Here is a 21,720-nt window from a genome sequence, read left to right as displayed (position 1 = left end):
CATCCTATTTCTGATGATGCTCTCTGACCCCTTGATGAAAGGGGTGTCTTCCAGGTTTCTCCTCTGAAGCTACCCCTTCCCTCAGGAATTAAGGGGTATTTTGAGCCCCAGTACTTTGAAACTATGCAAATATCCTCTTCAATTTATAATGTACCCATTTATTTACGTACATCTGTATGTACTCGTGTTCTATTTTCTCAAAATGGCTTATAATCTCTTACCATCCGTATTTATAATTATGCTCAAATTGTCTTTGCATTGGTCAGTGGAAGCCTCTCTGGCTGGCTTCCGTGCCTTTTTGTCCCATCAGTGTTTACATGTCCTTGCTTTCTAGCACAGGATGTTTCAGGGTCATCACCTACTTTCCCAGCCCTGGGAGCAGCCATTCCTCTAAGGAGGCCTGGTTCTTTTCAGTTGAAAATATTATTTAATAAGCCAAGATCTAGGCACAAGATGTGATTGTTGCTATTAGGATGTCACTGTTTCTAAGCCCTAAGAGTGGAAAGAAGTAAGTAATATCTGTATTTATATCTACACACACACCTATCTATATATCTACACCTGTCATCTGTATATATCACTCATCTAACTACCTATCATCTATCTTCATAGAAAGGTATGGATTTACACTGATAGATTCAGTTCCAGTCTTTGACTCCCTGGGTTTATTCTGGTTTTCTCCATTTCTGAATCAGTGACTTCCTGCTCCAACAGGGAGAATTCTAGCTTCCACCATCCTTCATGTGTTTGCTTCCTTGATCAGTCCCCCTTTATGGAGCCAGTTCCCCCAACCATCCCTTCCTAAGCCTGGACACCCTCCTCACATACTTGGGATCTCCCACCCTATTTAGACTCTGGCTGCTGCTACAGGCCACCCTTCTTAGGGAGTCCTTTGGGTCCCCGCACCTGTGCCAGGCTGCCGTCCCTGTGGACACCCTCCACTCCCTCCTTGGTCTCTGACTTGGAAACTCTCTGCCCCCTTCTCTACTCCTGCCCTGCAGTGTGAGGCTTCCCACCTTTGGTGCCCCACCTCCTGGCCTTAGGACTGGATCTTCCTGAAAGGGCAGGTGAGGCAGTGGAAGGAAAGAAGAGGGAAGGAGAAAAAAGGGAAAGGAAGAGCCCCGTGCAGCTTCTGATACCCACTGAAACCGACCAGTGCTTGTAGCCACTCTGCCCCATCAATTGACCAATCAACTGTCTTTTATTTCATGTTCATTGTGTTAAGATAGTTGGAGCTTGAGGATGAAACACAAAGAGCTATGAAAAAATATGTGCTCTCCCCAAAAGAAAGATTTAAACTATGAATACACTGTCTAAGCAAGGGGGATTAACTCTTACTTATTGAATAAATCAAACAGAAGTTTTTGAAGACCCCACCCAACCAGTGACTGAGATGGTCAAAAGCATTTAGTCACTGGCTCTTTCTGATACATTGTAGACATTTCCCCAAATGTGCATGAAGGCATCAGATGATACTTTTGTAAAGGGATGTTTATTGACTTCATATAATATTTAATTTAGAATATTCAACATAAAATCTGTAACACAAATATCCACTTTGGTCACCACAATAACTCTTCTTTTCATTAAAGTTTGTTCCTAGGAGAACCCAAGAAGCTGAGTCTGCATGTCTGACCCTCATTAATCACCTCTTTCAAATGACACAGTATGTAACACTCCACATAGACAGTGAGAAGCTAAGGAATGTGCAGCATCTCTAATCATCCATCGAATGCACTAGATTAAGCTTATCTTTATTTCCAGTTCTTATCACAAAGGAAATCAAGGTCTCTGGTACTCTGGGATGCAGCTTCCTTGAGGAACCAAGCCCGAGTCCTTAGGCAAAGTCAGGCTCCACTTGTGGTCCCATCTCTGGGCACAACCATTAGAACAATAGGTTTTTCTGGTTGGATAAGTCCCTGGGAGCTTATTTTCAGGGGGATCTGCAACATGTGAACAAGCAAACGAGAACCAATTAATGAAACATCGCCAACAAAAGAAACAGACAAGCTGCATGATGCACACTAATTCTTGACAAACATATAAAAGCTGACTTTTAGCACCATAGAGTCTTGATTTTTTAACTACTAACTCAATGTGTTTCAAAGATATAGGGAGACTCAGGCTCTCTATATTTCCTTGATTGAATTTTAATAGTTGGTGTCTTTTGGAGAACTGTTCTATATTATAAAATATATGTGGGAATTCCCATCATGGTGCAGCAAAAAAGACTCCATCTGGGAACCATGAGGTTGCAGGTTCGATCCCTGGCCTTGCTCTGTGGGTTAAGGATCCGGCATCACCACGGATTGTTGTGTAGGTCCAGATGCAACTCGGATCTGGTGTTGCTGTGCCTGTGGTATAGGCCGGTAGCTGTAGCTCCGATTTGACCCCTAGCATGGGAACCTCCATAGGCCGTGGGCATGGCCCTAAAAAGACCAAAAAATTAAAAATTTTTAAAAATTAAAATAAATTTTTTAAAATATGGGAATAAAGATGTTTGCAGTACTTCCTTATTATCCTCTTTCAAAATTAAAAGATGTCCCCTTTTATTGTGACCTAAGTGACTTAAGAGCCGGGCACAAGTTTAAGATCCACATCATAATGATTCGACTTACATATACCGTGAAATTATTACCACAAGAAGTTTTGCTAACATTCATCATCTCATGTAGATAGGAAAAGGAAGAGAAAGAAACAATATGGGGCTTTTTGTGTGTGTGAGAACTCTTCTGATCTACTCTCTTATGCTACACAGATAAGTTAGCTCTAGTCATTATGTTATGAATTGCATTCTCGTACTTATATTTTATCTGGAAATTCGCAACTTTTTCTTATGGCCATACTCATGGCATATGGAAGGTCCCAGGCCAGGGCTCGAAACCCAGCCATAGTTGCAGCAACGCCAGATAATTTAACCCACTGCCCCGGGCTGGGGATAGAACCTGCACCTCCCCAGCTATGGGAGCTGCAGCAGTCAGATTCTTTTTTTTTTTTTTTTTTTGTCTTTTTTTGCTATTTGTTTGGGCCGCTCCCGCGGCATATGGAGGTTCCCAGGCTAGGGGTCGAATCAGAGCTGTAGCCACCAGCCTACGCCAGAGCCACAGCAATGTGGGATCCGAGCCGCGTCTGCAACCTACACCACAGCTCACGGCAACGCCGGATCGTTAACCCACTGAGCAAGGGTAGGGACCGAACCCGCAACCTCATGGTTCCTAGTTGGATTCGTTACCACTGCGCCACGACGGGAACTCCAGATTCTTAACCCACTGTGTCTTAGTGGGAACTTCAGAAGACATTATTCTTTGACTAGATCACACTTTTACAGACAGACCCCTCAGTTTAAAAAAAAAAAAAAAACTTAAGAAAACACTATTAATGCAGATAGGTAACTGTCTGACCTGTGTTTCTCTACAAGGTTTGAAGGAGAAGTTCTGCAGGACTCTGACGAGAGCGAGTTTCATGTTCATGAGGGCAAACCTCATGCCAATGCAGTTGCGGGGTCCAGTCCCAAAGGGCAGGTAAGTGTAAGGGTTTATGGTGTCCTTGTTCTTCTTACTGAACCTGGTTGCATAACAGTACATGAAAACTAATTAATGAAACACAGAAACCTCAAGAGCGCTGAGTGTGAGGTGCTAAATCTTCAACCAGGCACATGAGGGGTCCGTCTGGGGGCTGGTCATTCATCCTGCGGTGGGTACGTTGCTGTGAGGAAGGGATGCTCCAGATCCTGCCCATCCCCCTCCCCCCGTGGGCGCTTTCAGCCGCACTGAGGGGATGCGATGCCTGCTGTTTAAAAGAAATGCATACACACAATGGAATACTACTCAGCCATAATAAAGAATGACATAATGCATGGATGGAACTAGAGACTCTCATACTGAGTGAAATGAGCCAGAAAGACAAAGACAAATACCATATGATATCACTTATAACTGGAATCTAATATCCAGCACAAATGAACATCTCCACAGAAAAGAAACTCATGGACTTGGAGAAGAGACTTGTGGCTGCCTGATGGGAGGGGGAGGGAGTGGGAGGGATGGGAGCTTGGGTTTATCAGACACAACTTAGAATAGATTTACAAGGAGATCCTGCTGAGTAGCATTGAGAACTATGTCTAGATACTCATATTGCAACAGAACAAAGGGTGGGAAAAAAATGTATACATGTAAGAGTAACTTGATCCGCTTGCTGTACAGTGGGAAAAAAAAATAGTAACAAATTAAAAAAAAAAACAAAAAGAAAGAAATGTAAGTGTGACCAGATCACCTTGCTGTACAGTAGAAAACTGACAGAACACTGTAAACCAGCTATAATGGAAAAAAATTAAAATCATTATACTTAAAAATATTTTTTTAAATAAAAGGCAATTAGAAACAAAGCAACAACAACAAAAAAGAAATTTTGTCCTTAAACACTAAATTTCCATTCAGGGGGGAGAGGGGTTCACACTCTGAAGGGCAGTTAGGAAAGGAGACTAACTGTAATGCTCTGAGGATTTAACTGTTATTTCCCCTTGTTTTCCCGTCCCCTCCCCTCTCCCTGTGTCCCTGCCCGGCTGGCTGGCTCTCTTTCTCTCTCTCCCACCCACAGAGGATGCTTTAGTCAGAATATTGACACGGACACATGAGGCGACTCTACCCAAGTGCAATCACTGACTTCCTGGTCAGCCCATACATTCCTTGATGCTTAGACCAATGTTTTATTCAAATTTGACTCCTCCACATTTGAATATATTAAGGAAAAAAATGTGGATTTGGGGAAAGCGATAATGGTGCTGTGGTTATGTCTATTTTTAAAGAGTCCCTATTTCGGAAAACATTCTGGAAGATTCGCAGACAATATGAACTAAAACGAAACAGGAATACAGAGAAAGGTAGCAGTAGCATGTGGATAAGGTGGCTAAATTGGGTTGATGATTCTTGAGCAGGGAATAGGCACAGACAAATACCTTAAAATAGTCTGTAGACTGTGCCTATAGAATAGGCTGTGGCTATGTAAATATACATATATTGTATATTTTTTTAATTCTCCACAATGTTTTTTTTTTTTAACATTTGGATTTCTCACTGCCTGGCCCAGCCCCTGACACATAGGGAGGCACGAACTCTCTGCTTGACATCTGGACAAATCAGACAGAAATGCAGAGTGGTCTCTGGCTTTAGGTTCCTGAGGCTCCAGGAGGGGGCGCTGCTGAGCTTGGAGGTTCCCTGGCCCAGAACACAGAGGACTGGGTTGACTCTGACTTCCTCTTTCAACAAGTGCTGTGTGTGGAGGTTGTGTCAGCACCAGGGGCCCCGTGGCTAGCACAACAAAGTCCCTGCCATCAGGGAGCTTAGAGTCAGAGGCTATAAAAGTCTAAATTGCATCTAGTGCTCTAAAAAGTTCCCTCCAAATTGTGGTCCCAACACACAAAAGGAAAGAAGCATCGACTCCTTCCAGAGTCCAAGCTGTGTCCAGACCAGACCTCAGCTCTGAATTCTCAGAAGAGGATGCTTAGCTCCTCCAAGGAGGACATCTCAGACGTCTGAGGGCAGAGGACGTCTCCGCAGAAGGTCAGCAAATACTGAGAAGAAGGAGCTGGCCCAGGACTGCAGCCACAGACAGCACCGGGGCCTGGGTGCACCTCTGTCCTCAGTGAGACTCCTTGAACCACAGGGATGAGGCCTCTCGGTCCCCAGCCTGCATCTCACAACCATGCTGGAGGAAACGGCAGATGACGTTTAAAGAAATGAAATGTGGGAGTGGTGGTGGTGGATTCGGACAGAGGAGAGGACAGACAGAAGATCTAAAAGGAAATAAAAAGCCTACCCACCACCAACAATATAGTTGTTGGGCAAATTTTTGGCATATGCATACAAACATGTATATGTAGAAGGTTGTTTAGAATGAACTGTTAAATCAAATAATCAGTATAAAGCCAAATTAATAGAAGGCCATTTGAAATAGTAAGCATCTATACAGGCCTACAAAAATATCCTTAAGGACTTAAATTGCAAATTGATGAGGCCTATCTTAAGGTATTAAGAATGCAGAGAACCATAATTTACTTTTTTCTAGTCCACCCTTTGTATAAATTTGACTCAACCAATGGAATCTTATAAAAAGAAAAATTTAACCATAAAAAGATGTACAGAGAAATGACTGCATGCGGTATCAGAATATACAAGCACCAAAGAGGATCAGGATGGATCCCCTTCCCTGGGGTCTCGTACCTTTCAGGGCGGAACTCCTCAGGCTCTGGCCAGAGCTCCGGGGCTCTGTGAAGCGCAAAGATTGGCACCATCATCACGGTCCCTTTGGGAACGAACACGCCATGGATTTCCACATCCTTCTTACAGGACCTCTCAAGTCTAGGAGTAACTGGGAATATTCTGAGAGATTCGTTCACCACCATGTCAAGATACTCCATTTGCGCCAGACCATCGTAGGTGGGAGGCCTGGGAAGGAGAAATAGATCTTGATGAATTAAGATTTGGGATCAAGGGTCAACTCAGTCTATGTAGCCCTCTTCAAATGGTAGGACCTTCAGAGAAGCATATTTTTGAATTTATGGCACACCCACAGCATATGGAAGTTCCTGGGCCAGGGACTGATCCAAGCCAGGACCTACATCAAGCCAGCAACACCAGATCCTTCACCTATGGCGCTGGGCCAGGGATTTGACTGCCAAAGCAATCCAAGCTGCTGCAGTCATCAGATTCTTAACGTTCTGTACCACAGTGGGAACTCCTCCAAAGAATAATTTAAATGGGTAAAGGACTTTAGCATTTATAGACATTTTACTATTTATTCTGGCCTTTGATCTCTCAATGGCCCATTGAGATGTGTGGAGTAGGTATGACAATGGGAGACCTTTGAGACAAACCCTGAAAATAGCCTGAAATCCTACTCATTATGTGCAGTATTTTTTCTAGGACAAAAAAAAAAAATTGTGACAAATGGACGATGAACTTTAAGTGAAATATGCCGACATCACCATTTTCTTTTTAAAAGGAAGGCGTGACATCTACGCTAAGGAAAAGGGGATCCAGGAAGTAAAAATCTCCCTCTTCAATAAATTTTTTTTAGTTTTCTTTTTTTAATTACTCAATGAATGTATGACATTTATAGTCGTACAATGATCATCACAGTCCAATTTTCTAGGATTTCCATCCCACACGCCCAGTGCATCCCCCCACCCCCCAAACTGACTCCTTTGGAGACCTTAAGTTTTTCAAAAACTGTGAGTCAGTATCTGGTCTGCAAAGAAGTGCATTCTGTCCTTTTCTCAGATTCCACATGGCAGTGAAAGCATTAATAAATTTTTAGGTTGATAAATTCTAGTCACTAATTCTCTCTCCATGCTCTATTTTTTTTCTTTCCTTTTCTTTTTAGAGCTGTACCTGTAGCATATGGAAGTTCCCAGCCTAGGGGTCGAATCAGAGCTGCAACTGCCCGCCACAGTCACAGCCACAACAAGAAGCCATGTCTGCAACCTACACCATACCTCACAGCAACCCCGGGATCCCTAACTCACTGAGCGAGGCCAGGGAGCAAACCCACACCCTCATGGATACTAGTCGGGTTAGTTTCCACTGTGTCACAAGAGGAAATCCCATGATCACTAATTCTTTGGATTATACATATAAAATGTGAAACCAAATGATATAAAATCTCCATAAATAATATGGGGAGAAAAAGAGTTACTTTCTAAATCAACTGTGTAAAATAGGGGTAAGATGGGTGGTACCAGGAACAGAATTTCAGTTCCAGGGAAAGTTACAAGAGGATAAAAGTGACCCCCCATCCCCCCAGCCCCAACTCTGTGGCTGGAACACATCCCTCTTGTCCCTTCAGGTTGACTATAAGGTCTGAAAGTCCCTACAGGCAAACCCAAAGCCACTCCAGCCCCAGAGGCCAGGTCTCCTCACCCCACCAAGAATCCCAGTTTGGGCAGAGATCTGGGAACAGTGGGGGTGATATGTGAGTGTTTTAGGAACAATACTATAGACGGTGACAAGGCTCAGGAGCCAACACCCTGGCTCCCAGTTTGGCGTCTTCACCACTGGGCACAAGGCTGGTGCATGCGAGTGCTTTATCTCTCGGTAGCTCAGTTTTCTGAAATGCTGCAGGGAGATAATCAGAGTTGACACTTCCTAGGGTTGAGTGACAGAGACAGTCTCTGCTCCCCAATATCCACGTGGTCCCCCTATTTCCCAGCTCACTTGACGTTACAGGAAACCAGCTTTGCCAATGGGCTGTGAACTGAGGCGGTTATGTTGGTTCAGGAACAAATCATTTAAAAAGCCAGGGAGCAGTGCTCAAGTTCCCTATTCCCCAGACAAAGACTCGTGTCCAGATAATGCAGGTCCAGGATGCTGGGGCCTCCTAGTCTGTTTCCCTGAGTAACTGTGTGGAGCAGAGCTTCCCACTCCCGCCCTCCACTGACCATCTGTGCTGCACGTGGAGATGTGGGTCAGAGATAAACCTTTGCTATGAGAGCTCAGAGAGATGGGGGCTCATCTGTTACTGAGGCATAACCTAGCCTCTCCTGACTAATGCAGAATTTTATGAAGCTTAGATTCATTTATAAATAGAAAGTACTAGAATAGATATACATATAGGAAGCAGCAAATGTTAGCCAAGAATGTTGTTATTATAAGTAATACACTAAAAAGGGGAGAACCCAATGCTTAACTAGTGTTTGTCTCTTAGTGAACTGCTCATCTTATTGCATCAAAAGCATCCCAATACGGCGTTTACCAGTGATGACAGACCATCTCTAAACCAGGGAGGTCCTAGGATGCAGCCTTACCTTGTATTTGAAGGACCTAGGACTCTAGGCTTGTCCAAAACCACAGCCAGGACCCAAGCTCATGTCCTCTATTTCCTTTCCTATGCCCTTGTTGTCTCACGCCTCCTCCTGGTCCCAGGGTGGTAGACGGAATTAAAGGTCCCAGTTTTCCACCCCTTCCTGGGTCCACGTCCTTTGCCATCTAGCGTTTTGGCGCCCTCCTCTTCTGACTCAGGTTGACCAGGTGGCTCACTTTGAACCAGTGGGAAGTGGGCTCAGTGTGATGCTAGCAGGGTTTGGGGACACCCACATGATTGGGGTTCTTGCTCTTGACACCTGCCACTGCCCTAGAAGCAGACGTGGGCTATGAGAGATGTGTGGAGCTGAGTCGGCCAGGCCAGCTGAGCCACGGCCAGCCCAGATGAGCAACAGTCAGACCAAAGCAAGTCCAGCCAAGTCAACAGATAACTATGCAGACACTGGAGTGATAGATGCTTCCTATCAGATGTCACTGAGGCTGTGTGGCTTTTACATGACATATCATATATGACATGCCAGTACCAGCACTTTTTTCACAGTACCTACAGATCTGTGCATAGCACTCAAGTCCTGTTTTCTTGCCTTTGTTTTGTATGCTTTAGATCCTTCCGAAACAGTGCAGGTAAAAAATGTGGGATTCCCTTTTTTTGGGCAAAAATCTCCTAAGAAGGGGTGAGCAGCATCCTGCTTAGGATTCATCCCCTCCCCCACTCCAGTATCACCACTCACCTTATTGGGGAAGTCGCATCAATCTCCTCCTGCAGCTTCTGCTGGACGTCAGGGTGAGTGGCCAATTCATACACAAGGAGGGAGAGAGAACTGCTAGTGGTCTCATACCCAGCAAAAATAAAAATAACACCTTGGGCCACAAGTTCTTCATTGGACAGACCTAAAAGGAGGTGAAAGACATTTTAGGTAAAGCCTGTCAATACAGTGTCACAGTTTGGATGATGAGAAATCCAAACGAAGCTGCCAGATCTCTAGGGAACAAGTGTAAAAGCAGCTGAGAGTCATACTGGAAGTGGTTTTCACTCTCCTGTGCTCCTTAAAGAGCCAGCGAAAAGCAGCAATTGTCTTAATCCTGTTTCCCCCATACTGTTCTTGGCCTCTGACTCCCAACTATGGTGCCTCCCCCACAACACAGCTGAGTAATTTCAAGAGACAGCATTTGAGTCTAACAGACACTGCGTTATCCAGTATGTCCCTTGCAAAATCCTAAAAGGACTTCGGCTATAAGTAACACAGGGTAATATTCTCTTTCATCATCATTTAATTTATTCTAGCTAGAGGATAACTTGGTTTTTTGTCAGATGTTACAAGACTAAAGCTTCATCATAGGAAACATTAAGTGATCTTTTACGTCAATAGGTTTGTGAGAACTTAAGACAACAATATAATACAGATAAATTCTAGCTACTCAAAGTGTGGTCCATGGACCAGCAGCATCAGCGGCATCTGGGAGCTTGTTAGAAATGCAGAGTCTCACACCCCGACCTAGAACTAGGAATGTTCATGAGATGCGGTGATTTGTGTGCACAACGTAGCCCAAGAAGCAAGAGCTATACTTTGAGAGGCATCAGGTAAAAGAAGATCTGGGGCTCTAGTCTCCACATGGAGGCTCTCAGCTCTGCACAGAAGCTGCAGAGATTGACAACAAGCTCGAAGAGCTGTGATTGACCCTAGTGTCATCATGACATTAAAATAGCAGAAGAAAGAATGTGTCCTCAGAAGGACACTGGCCATCACGCAATACAGAAAATGGGGGTCCAGTGAGTGGAACTGGCAGTGCTTATTCAATCATGGCCCGAATGTCATCTTCTCAGCGCCTTCCCCCGTCTTTGCTCTTCTTTATGCTCAGCAAACAGCCCTGGGATTATACATGGGTCCCCCTGTTAATTTTCTCCTAAGAGAAACCAAGCATGGTCAGATTCTAATCTCTTCGATGGGAATGGACTGTGACAGTCAGATACTGACGGCCCTCAAATCAATGTGGGACCCACCCCAACCATGTAATTCACAACAAAAACAACACAAAATGAGTGTAAGAAGCATCTGCAGGGTTCTGATTTCCCAGTGATGATTTCTGTGATACTGCTGTGGGTAATTTCTACTATCAAATTCTTTCCCCAGTTAATGTAAACCCCATGGATACTCAGAGTTTAGAGCTATGCCAGCCAGTGCAGTAGTCACAGGTGACACTTAAAAAAACACACAGGGAGTTCCCCTCGTGGCTCAGCAGGAACAAATCTGATGAGCATCTATGAGGACAAAGGTTCGATCCCTGGCCTCACTTAGTGGGTTAAGGATCCAGCATTGCCATGAGTTGTGGTGTAGGTCACACATGTGGCTCAGATCTGGTGTTGGTGTGGCTGTGATGTAGGCCAGCAGCTACAGCTCTGATTTGACCCCTAGCCTGGGAACCTCCATATGCCATGGGTGCGGCCCTAAAAAGACAAAACACACACACACACACATACACACACGTACGTATATTTTATGGCCACACCATGGCATATGGAAGTTCCCAAGCCAGGGGTTGAATCCAAGCTGCAGCTATGATGACCTACACCAAGCTGCAGCAAAGACTGATCCTTTAACATACTGTGCCGGGCCTGGGATCAAACCCCTGCCTCTGCAGCAACCCAAGCTACTGCATTCAGATTCTTAACCCGCTATGCCACAGGGGGAACGCCTACATTTATCTTCGAATTGATTAAATTAAATACAATGTAGCATGCAGTTTCCAGTGGCAGTAGCCACATGTCACGTACTCAATAGCCACATATATTTAGTGCTTCCTGTACAAAACAGTGCAGATATAGAATATTCCTTCATCACAGAAAGATGTGTTGACCTGTGCTTACATATATAGATCAATATATTGAAGATATTTACACATAGTTTTAGATACATTTACAGTGGGTGCAAGAGTCAGCTAATCCTTTCTTAAGCAAAATTTTTTAAAGTTAGGAATTTTTGCGAGATGGTTGTCAAAGCATTAGTAGCTTGAAGTTAACCATAGAGGAGCATTCGTGCCATGCAATAAACTACAGATCAGGGGCTTCTTGTTTGAGAGAACCTGTTTGCTTCACTGGCGATGGGTAGACATAGAAATACCTATGTTCATCAGTCTTATGTTGGATGTTCTTAGCTTTGTCCAGTGAAAAACATTCCTAGATCCCAGGCTTTGATTTCTAAATACCACTTCTCACTAAAGGGAACCAGAACCCCTTGGAGAAATGGTTGGTTCCAGGGCTACTCAGGGGAAATAGAAGAGAAACCCGAACTGTCTTGCCTCAGAACGTGAGGAAGTTCTCTGAAAATGATGGATTAAAAGGATACCGGATACTCCGTATGCTGTAATGGTGGGGATATCTCATTATGCATTTGTCAATACCCATAGAATATACACCAAGAATGAACCATAAGGTCAATTATAGACTTTCAGTGCTAATAATGTATTAACGTATCTTCACTGATTGCAACAAGCGTACAAGTCCAGTAGTATCCTTTGATAGGCGGTGAAGCTCTGTGTTGATGGGGCAGGATGTATGTTGGAAATCTCTGTACCTTCCACTCCATTTTGTTCTGAACCTAACCCCTCTAAAAAAAAATCCTTTAAAAAAGGATTGAAGAAGAAGAAAAGAAAAAGGAATACAGGATCATACTTGAAAAAACTCCAGTGGACAAACCTGGGTGAATTTGAGAATCAAAATCCAAAATGATGTGAGAGAATAAGTTAGCTCTCCATGAGACCGTCAGGATATAAATAAATAAACCAATGAGGAAATGAGGGCGGATGGAGCACTCTTCCCTACACAAGAACATGAAGAATGATGGACTTCGAAAGCCATGGTGTTGCCACCATCACAGCAATGAAGGTTTCAGTCAAGAACCATCCAAGGATAATGAAAGTGGTAGGTGAAATGTGGAGGATTAATAGAATATTTGCAGTCTCAAAGGCTTCTCCCACAAGTTACATATTAATGACAGAGGAAAAAAAATGAAACCTTGCAGTGATTGAGCTGGTGAACACAAGCTTCCCAGGAGCTTGTGCCTCCTGATGTGATGAAGCCTTGATGCAAATTTCCAGGCAGAGGCTCTGACTCAGTGGGTCTGGAGGAGCCTGAGCGTCCACACTGGAAACAAGGGCCCCAGAGGCTCTGCTGTAGGGGATGCACAGACCAGGACTGGCTCCTGGGCCTGACCTCCTTGCTGCACTTGCCCTTCAAGCTCTGAACAAAGTTGCACCTGCCCACTTCTAGGAAGTACCTCAGGCTACTGTTTCTCTCTGAACGTGTGACCTTCTTCAATGGGGCAGAAATGCTCATCTGCCTGGAAAAACTTCCTGCACATTTTCAGAACCACCCCTTCCTCTGGGCCTCCCCACAGGGGCCCCTCTGACACCTCCATGCTTACCTTTATGGGCGTCCATTTCTTTGGAATTCTGGGAGTTAATCATCAGCTGAAGAAGGTCCACTCGGTGCTGGAAAATAGAGAGATTTCAATGAGAGAAAAGTCACTTGCAGCGTCATAGATTAATCAGGGGGTTGTATTTATCCTCTCTCTTGAGAACATGGCCCCTTAAAGACCAGGAGTCTATGTAGTACTGCCTGAGTCCTCAGTGAACACCAACACCACGTACAAGTCTGGGAGACCATGGTATGTCTCTAGGGAAACCCAGCCATCACATTCAAGAGCCTTTTGATCCTTATTCTCCCTGAGCTTTGGCATCTCTGGCTTTTGAAACAGCTTCTTGGCCAAAGAATTGTCTACCCCCATTCCTGTCATATCTGCTTGCTCAAGAGAGTAGCCATGATATCAATCTTTTATTTCTCTCCGGCTTTCATGCTTTCTTTCTTTCTTTTCTGTTTGTTTGTCTTAGTTCTTGGTCCAGGGATTGAACGTGCACCACACCAGTGACCCAAGACACAGCAATGACAATGCTGGATCATTGACTGCCAGGCCACCAGGGAACTCCTAATTCCTAAGGAAGGGCATATAAATGGAGCCCCTGACCTTTGCAGAGTTCACTGGAAGCTTTTGTAGAAGCATCTTCAAGCTCCTGATCCTTCCAGATCTCTACACAACCTCCAGTACCGTCCTGGGTACTCAGCCCTGTAACCCCTGACCTGCAGGCATCCCTGTGCTGGTCTCCAGACCTCGCAAAGGCAAAGCTGGTTAACCAGCTTGCAGCCTCATCACCCAGAGAAGACCCCTGCCCACCCAGACTATGAGAGGCTCAAATGTACCATAGGCTACACCCCACAGGTGCCTCATGGGGCTTCCATCAGACCATCTGTGAGAGAGGAGGCTTGGAGTTGAAGTGGTTCTTTGCCAGTCTAATATGTGAGGAAATTATAATACCAGTAAAATCATTTTTAAACAGTAATTTTTATCCCTTGACAATTTATTGAAGAAAAGTGGTCCACTTCTTACCTCAATGATATTTATACAATAACATACGAATTTCTGTGCCTATCTTTCATTTGTTTTTTTGTTTTTTTGTTTTTTTTTTTTTTTTGCTTTTCTTGTCTATTCAGGGCTGCACCCCATGGCGTATGGAGGTTCCCAGGCTGGAGGTCCAATTGGAGTTACAGCTGCCAGCCACAGCCACAGCCACAGCAATACGGGATCCAAGCCACGTCGGCAACCTACACCACAGCTCACGGCAACGCCAGATCCTTAACCCACTGAGAAAGGCCAGGGATTGAACCCACAACCTCATGGTTCCTAGTCGGATTTGTTAACCACTGCGCCACAATGGGAATGCCATATACCTATCCTTCTATATAAACATTGCTCTCTGACTCATATTCTTATTTTCTTCCCCAATCACCTCCTTCTTCACTCCCCCAGATTTTAAAACCCTCCTGTTCTAAACACTACAGTTCTCTACCTTCCTTTAAAAACGCAGAGATATGCACAAGCCACATGTGTACAGCACAGTCGGTCCACTATACGTGAACGCCCTCAGGGAACCACCTGCCTACTTTACCTTTTGTGTATCTTTGAGGCGACTTTCTTCATCCTTTTTATGGATCTCGTGAAAAAATTCACAACACTTTTGGGAAACAGAGTGATGTTTAATACTTCCAAGATCGGGGTCAAGAATGGAAAGAATACTGTAGGGGAAAAAGATAAAAAGAAGCATGGTGAATTTGCAAAGTTTACCTGGAGCAATTACCATGTGCTCTACCAAAATCAAAAAGGTGAAACCACCAGGGTACTCAGCTGGGAGCCAGTGCCTCTATGACTTTTACTGAGACTTCCAAGCCAATGACTGAGCCAGAGTAAGTCCACATACAGTGATGTCATGTAGTACGAGGTCAGTGGCCCTTTGGGCATCTTTGGAATGATGAGAGGATGTCACTACATTCTGGGAACTTACAGTCTTTAGCTCTTGGACTGGCCTCTCTTTGGAGAAACCAGATCACAATCTGTTAGTTCAAGTAATCAAACTGTTCAAAAACAATAATCGTGACAGAAATAATACAAGGTGTATCGTTACACCACTATGGAATGTAACTATAAATCAATAACAGAAAGAAAGTATGTGGAAATTGAATATCACACTCCTCGATAACCAATGGGTTGACAAAGATAGCAAAAGGGCAATCAGAGATTACTTTTCAATGAATAAAAATGAAGACACAACATACCAACACTGATGAAATGTAGCAAAAGCAGTGCTCAGAGAGATATTTATGCCATAGGTTTCGATCTTTTTTTTTCTTTTTTCTTTTTGCTATTTCTTGGGCCGTTCCCACGGCATATGGAGGTTCCCAGGCTAGGGGTTGAATCGGAGCTGTAGCCACCGGCCTACGCCAGAGCCACAGCAACGCAGGATCCGAGCCGCGTCTGCAACCTACACCACAGCTCACGGCAACGCCAGATCCTTAACCCACTGAGCAAGGGCAGGAACCGAACCCGCAACCTCATGGTTCCTAGTCGGATTCGTTAACCACTGCGCCACGACGGGAACTCCATAGGTTTCGATCTTAAAAGGGCAAAGATCTTAAGTAAATAATCAAACTTTCTACCTAACACACTGAAAAGAGAGGAGGAAACAAAAACCTAAAGTAAGTAGAAGGCAGAAAATAGTAAAGACAAGTGAAGAAGTTACAATGAACAGGAGAATAAAAAATTAGGAAGAAAATCCTTGAAACCAAAAGTTGGTGCCTTGGAAAGAATTTTTAGCTAGATAGGCCAAGAAAAAACAACCAAATTGCTAGCATCAGAAATGAAAGACGTGGGATTACAACTGACTCTTTGTTTTTTTATTTCTTTGCTTTTTAGGGCTGCACTTGCGGCATATGGAAGTTACCAGGCTTGGGGTCAAATCAGAGCTGTAGCTGCCAGCTTATGTCACAGCCACAGCAATGCCAGATCCAAGCCATGCCTGAAAACTACACCACAGCTCACGGTAATACCAGATCCTTAACCCACTCAGTGAGGTCAGGGATCGAACTCATGTCCTCATGGATACTAGTCGGGTTTGTTAACCACTGAACCATGATGACAACTCCTACAACTGACTTTTTAAAAATGAGAGGAGTTCCTGTTGTGGCTCAGCAGGTTAAGAACCCAACATAGTGTCCATGAGAATGTGAGTTTGATGCCTGGTCTGTCTTAGTGGGTTAAAGATCCAGCATTGCCGCAAGCTATGGCATCAGTTGCAGATGTGGCTCAGATCCTGCATTGCTGTGGCTCTGTCATAGGCCTGCAGCTGCAGCTGTATCTCCCATTTCACCCCTAGCCCTGGAATTTCCTCCAAATGCTGCAGCTGTGTCCCTAAAAAAGAGAGAAAGAGAGAGAGAGAGAGTGAAGGATTATAAAGAAATCTATGGTAGATTCCTGGTAGCTCAATGGGTTAAGGTTCTGGCTTTGTCATTGCTGGGGCTTGGTTCAACCCATGGCCAAAGAACTTCTACATGCCATATAGCATGGTAAAAGAAAGAAAGAAAAGGAAAGGAAAACAAAAGAAAATAAATCTGTGTATAGTCAATATCTTTCAATCACCCATAATGGAAAATAATCCGAAAAAGTGAAAATGTGTGTGTGTGTTGTGTGTGTGTGTGTGTGTCACTGACTGAATCATGTTTTTGTATACTTGACACTCATACAACATTGTAAATTAACTATGCTTCAAATAAATACAGTAAGCTATGAACAACAGTATGCCAATAAAATAGATAATTTAGATAAAGGGACAAGATTCCTAGAAAAACATAAACGGACTCAAAGAATTAGACAATATAAATACAACTATAAGAGCTCCAAAGTCTGAGTTAGTAACCAAGAAACCACCTACAGTTTGTCAAAGAAAAGCTCAGGTCCAAGGGGTTTAATGGCAAATACTACCAAAATATTAAAGAAGAATTAATACCATCTTAAAAGAAACTCTTCCAAAACTAGATGGTGCAACACTTCCAAATGTATGAATCTGATACTAAAACCAGGCAGAAATAGCACAGATAAAGAAAGCTACAGGAGTTCCCATCGTGGCGCAGCAGAAGCGAATCCGACTAGGACCCATGAGGTTGCGGGTTCAATCTCTGGCTTCGCTCAGTGGGTTAAGGATCCAGCATTTCCCTGAGCTGTGGTGTAGGTCACAGACATGGCTTGGATCTGGCATTGCTGTGGCTCTGGAGTAGGCCGGCAGCTGTAGCTCTGATTAGACCCCTAGCCTGGAAACCTCCGTATGCCCAGGGTATGGCCCTGAAAAGAAAAAAGACGAAAAAAAAAAAAAGAAAGAAAGACCAACATAACTTATACCATGGATATACAAATCCTCAAGGAAATACTAGCAAACTGAATCCAGAAATATATAAAAGGTGATAACACACCATAATTAAGGTGTAGTGTGTAATACATATTACATATCAAAGGAATAAAAGACAATGACCATGTGATCATCGAATAGATCCATAAAAAGCACGTGACAAAATGCAACACACTCTTGCGATAAAAGTACTCAACAAACAGGAACAGAAGGGAGTTTCCTCAACTTGATAAAGGGCACCTACGGGAGTTCCCGTTGGGGCTCAGTGGTAATGAACCCGACTAGTATCCATGAGGATGTGGCCCCGCTCAGCAGGTTAAGGATCCGGCATTGCCGTGAGCTGCAGTGTGCATTGCAAAGGTGGCTCAGGTCCAGTGTTGCTGTGGCTGTGGCACAGGCCGGCAACTACAGCTCTGATTCAACCCCTAGCCCAGGAACTTCCATATGCTGCAGGGACAGCCCTAACAATTAATTAATTAAATTCCATTTCTATACACTGTAATAAATAACCCCAAAATTAAGAAAATAACTCTATTTACATAACATCAAGAAACAGAATATTTAGGAATAATTTAACCAAAGAAGTGCAAAACTTCTACCCTGAAAACTGCAACATTGTTGAAATGAAAATGATATATAAGTAAATGAAAAATATTGTATGTACATGTCTAAGAACACTAAACATTGTCAAGACAGCAAATCTGCAGATTTAGTGCATTCCCTAGGAGAATCCTAGCTGGTTTCTTTTTAGTAATTGAAAAGCTGACTTTAAAATTCATATTCATTTGCAAGGGGCACAGAAGAGCCAAACACTCTTGAAAAAAATAAAAGAATAAAGTTGTAGGACTCATACTTCCTGATCTCAAAACTTATCACAGATCTATAGTAAATCACAAATCTATAGTGAACAAGGCAATGTCATATGGGCATAAGAAAGATACAGTGAAACAGAATAAAATTTAGACTCCAGAATTAAACCCAGTTTTCTATGGTAAACTCAATGTTGAGAAGAGTTCCAAGACCATTCAATGGAGACAAAATAGTTTTCAGTGAAAAGTACAGGGACACCTGGACGGCTGTGTGCAAAAAATAGAAGTAGACTCTTATCTCACGCCATATATGAAAATAAACTCAAAGCAGACCAAAGACCTAAACTTAAGAACTAAAATGATACACCTCTTAGAGGAAAACCGGCAGGTAGATCTTTATGACCTCAGATTTGGCAATGGACTCATAGAGATGACTCCCAAAGAACAGGAAAGAAAAGGAAGAAAACAGAAATTGTACATAATGAAAATTTAAAATTTTGCTCTTCCAAGTGACAAGGCACCTATAGAAGGGGAAAAAAATCTTTTTAACTCATCTCTCCAATAAAGGGCTCTTATCTGGAATATACCACGAGCTCTTAGACCTCAACAACAGAAATGCAATCCAACTATAAATATAAATCTTACAGTGGTGCATTATACAGTATGTGAATAAAGCTACTGAGCTATTATTAAAGCTATTATTAAAAAAAGAAAGAGGTGTTCCCTGCTGGCTCAGTGGGTCAAGGATACAGCATTGTCTCTGCTGTGACGCATGTCTGATCCATGGCCAGGGAGTCTTTACAGGCCCTGGGGCAGCAAAAAAAAAAAAAAAAAAAAAAGGTGAAAAAGGGAAGGAAGGAACAAATGAATGAAGGAAGGAGGGAGTGAAGAAAAGATAAAAGAAAAAGAATTCAAGTAGACTACATACTTATTGAGAGAAAGAATGGACTGAAGAAACTAAATTTTAAGAGCTTCCTGCTGTTTTCCACAAAGGGGTCTTGTGGGTTGTTGAGGGAATCGACGTTCACTCCAAATGCTGTGCTAGTGATCACGTCCATGCTGTAGGCCCCAAAGATGCTGAGGAGAGAAAGATAAGAACGATTAAAATCCACCTCTCTTTACTGGCCTTACCCAACGCATGTAACAAGAAGCGCCTGGAAAAATTGGATGTCCAGCCAAGAGAGGTAAAGAGCCACACTCTTTTAGAACCATTTGCTGGATCATGGAAGAGTCTATGCTATCAGACTCACACATGAGGTGTGTACCAGGTGCCCGTGATGCAGCTGGCCCTGTGCTGGGGTGGTGGGGACACTAAGGCAAGTTAGACTCCCCCATAATCAGACAGAATACCATAGTGTGTTTTGACCATGGGCAACAGGAGCCATACAAGCACTGTGTCTGAGTAGGACACAGGGTATGATAATTAACTCATCCTGGGGGGAGTCAAGAAAGGGGACACTGGCCTCGCCTCAGTCCTTGTGCTCAGAGCTAGTTCCTTTTCTGCACGTTACAGAACAGCAGCCTCCTGTTCTGAGCTGCCAGGAACATCCGCCCTCCTTGTCTTACACCTCTGTGAAGACTCCTGAAAGGTTAATCCTTCACTCCAAAGGTGATACAGAGAATCCCATAGTAAGCGGTCTTGTGTTCTCACTTCTCCTGAGCCATTCTCAGTTTACGCCTGCTGTTCCTGCATGGTATGTATATACTTTTATATATACAATCTGCTTAGACAATACATGCTATGGTCACCCTACCCATAGCCTGCATGGGGCCTTCTCTCTCTTGAGGATGAAGGAAAGCCAAATGGTGGTTAAGAATCAATATTAGGATTTTCCCCAGGAAAATTCGGAAGAGCTTGAAGTCATTTCAAGTTTCACATTGTAACATTCCTACCCAACCCACTGCCTGCCATTACCTACCAAGAGCCTACCCCCACTGTTCCCTACCCTGTATGTGCAAAACTTGGAACGTGCACATGCGTGCACATGCGCACACACACAGGCGCCCACACAGACACACACACTTTGGCACGAGAACATTTCTCTTTTCTAAACTATGGATTTTTGTCTTTCTGAATGGCCAAAGTGGCAGGTAAACAGGTAAGCTAAACCCTGGCTCATGCACACAGAAATCACCTTCTCTCTTGGCTGCCCTGACACTCAATCTAGGGTGGCCCCCTGAAGAGGTACCACCACACACCTACTTCTGTCTGCTCCTTACAGTGACTCAGCAGTGGGGATCTGGCTCCACCATGGGCAGAGGGAGGGTCTCAGCAGAGCTCAGAACCCCCGCAGCTTCACCTCTACTTACTCTTTCATGGTCACAGGTTTGCCTTTCTCTGCTTCCTTCCTCAGGTTGCTCACCAACAAGTCTCCATAATGGCTAATGATGGGGAACATCTAGACACAAAATAAACACCACCCGAAGTTAAATGCAGAGACTCGAGTCCTAGCAGGACCTGGCTTTCTCAAGCATGGAGCAGGAAGTGACATTTGACATTGAATCTTCGAAAGTGTAACAATAAAAGACATCATTAGGAAACTCAAGTTCAGCAGACTCTTTGGAAAGGGAGTACGACCATTTTCTACCTGTCCCTAGAGTCATTATTTAAGTTCATAGTGGAAAGCTCTCTGCTTTGCTCACCTCCTTGAGCTTTCCACTGGTGAAGGTCGGAGACAGCAACGTTCGGATTCTTTTCCACTCTTCATCCTCAGCCAGAGAGACAGCACTTCTCATAGCACCACGTGGACCAAAAGACTAGAGTCAAAAGCCAAACACAGTGACCCTGTGTTAAATTTTGGAAGTCTCGACAGTTGTAGAAAATGTCTATAATACAAACCAATTATTTAACGAACGCTGACGGACGGTCTAGTTAGTAGCAGGCCCTATGCTAGATGCTCAAGAAATATTTATCCTAGGGAGTTCCCATTGTGGCTCAGTGGTAATGAGCCTGACTAGTATCCATGAGGACACAGGTTCGATCCCTGGCCCTGCTCAGTGGGTTAAGGATATGACATTGCTGTGAGCTGTGGCATAGGTTGCAGACGTGGCTTGGATCTGCCATTGCTGTGGCTGTAGTTCAGGCTGGCAGCTGAAGCTTTGATTCGACCCCTAGCCTAGGAACTTCCATATGCTGCAGATGCAGCCCTAAAAAGAAAAAAAAAATAGTAGGTAATACATTAATATATTAAAAAATAGATTTAGGAATCTGTTTGCTGTTCTGAAGAAATGTTACAGTTACATAGAAATCCTTTTCTCTTCCATTTTCCTCCAGTGATAGAAGGAAAAGGAAAGGGATAATTCTGTTT

General features: G+C 43.7%; 1 protein-coding gene across 1 annotated transcript in view; it reads right to left on the bottom strand.

Annotated features, from left to right (window-relative positions):
• CYP3A46 (cytochrome P450 3A46) overlaps positions 1,480–21,720 on the bottom strand; it is a 31,945-nt gene continuing 11,704 nt past the window's right edge. Inside the window, 12 exon segments of the mRNA NM_001134824.1 lie at positions 1,480–1,943; positions 3,402–3,564; positions 6,219–6,443; positions 8,901–8,902; positions 9,548–9,559; positions 9,562–9,707; positions 13,238–13,304; positions 14,817–14,843; positions 14,846–14,943; positions 19,341–19,489; positions 20,723–20,811; positions 21,056–21,169. Of these exon segments, the coding sequence (NP_001128296.1) occupies positions 1,848–1,943; positions 3,402–3,564; positions 6,219–6,443; positions 8,901–8,902; positions 9,548–9,559; positions 9,562–9,707; positions 13,238–13,304; positions 14,817–14,843; positions 14,846–14,943; positions 19,341–19,489; positions 20,723–20,811; positions 21,056–21,169 (1,188 nt within the window). The 3' untranslated portion in view covers positions 1,480–1,847.

The sequence above is a fragment of the Sus scrofa genome, chromosome 3 (genome assembly GCF_000003025.6).
Source record: "Sus scrofa isolate TJ Tabasco breed Duroc chromosome 3, Sscrofa11.1, whole genome shotgun sequence".
Classification (NCBI taxonomy): Eukaryota; Metazoa; Chordata; class Mammalia; order Artiodactyla; family Suidae; genus Sus; species Sus scrofa.
This window is presented reverse-complemented; position numbering and strand designations above follow the sequence as displayed.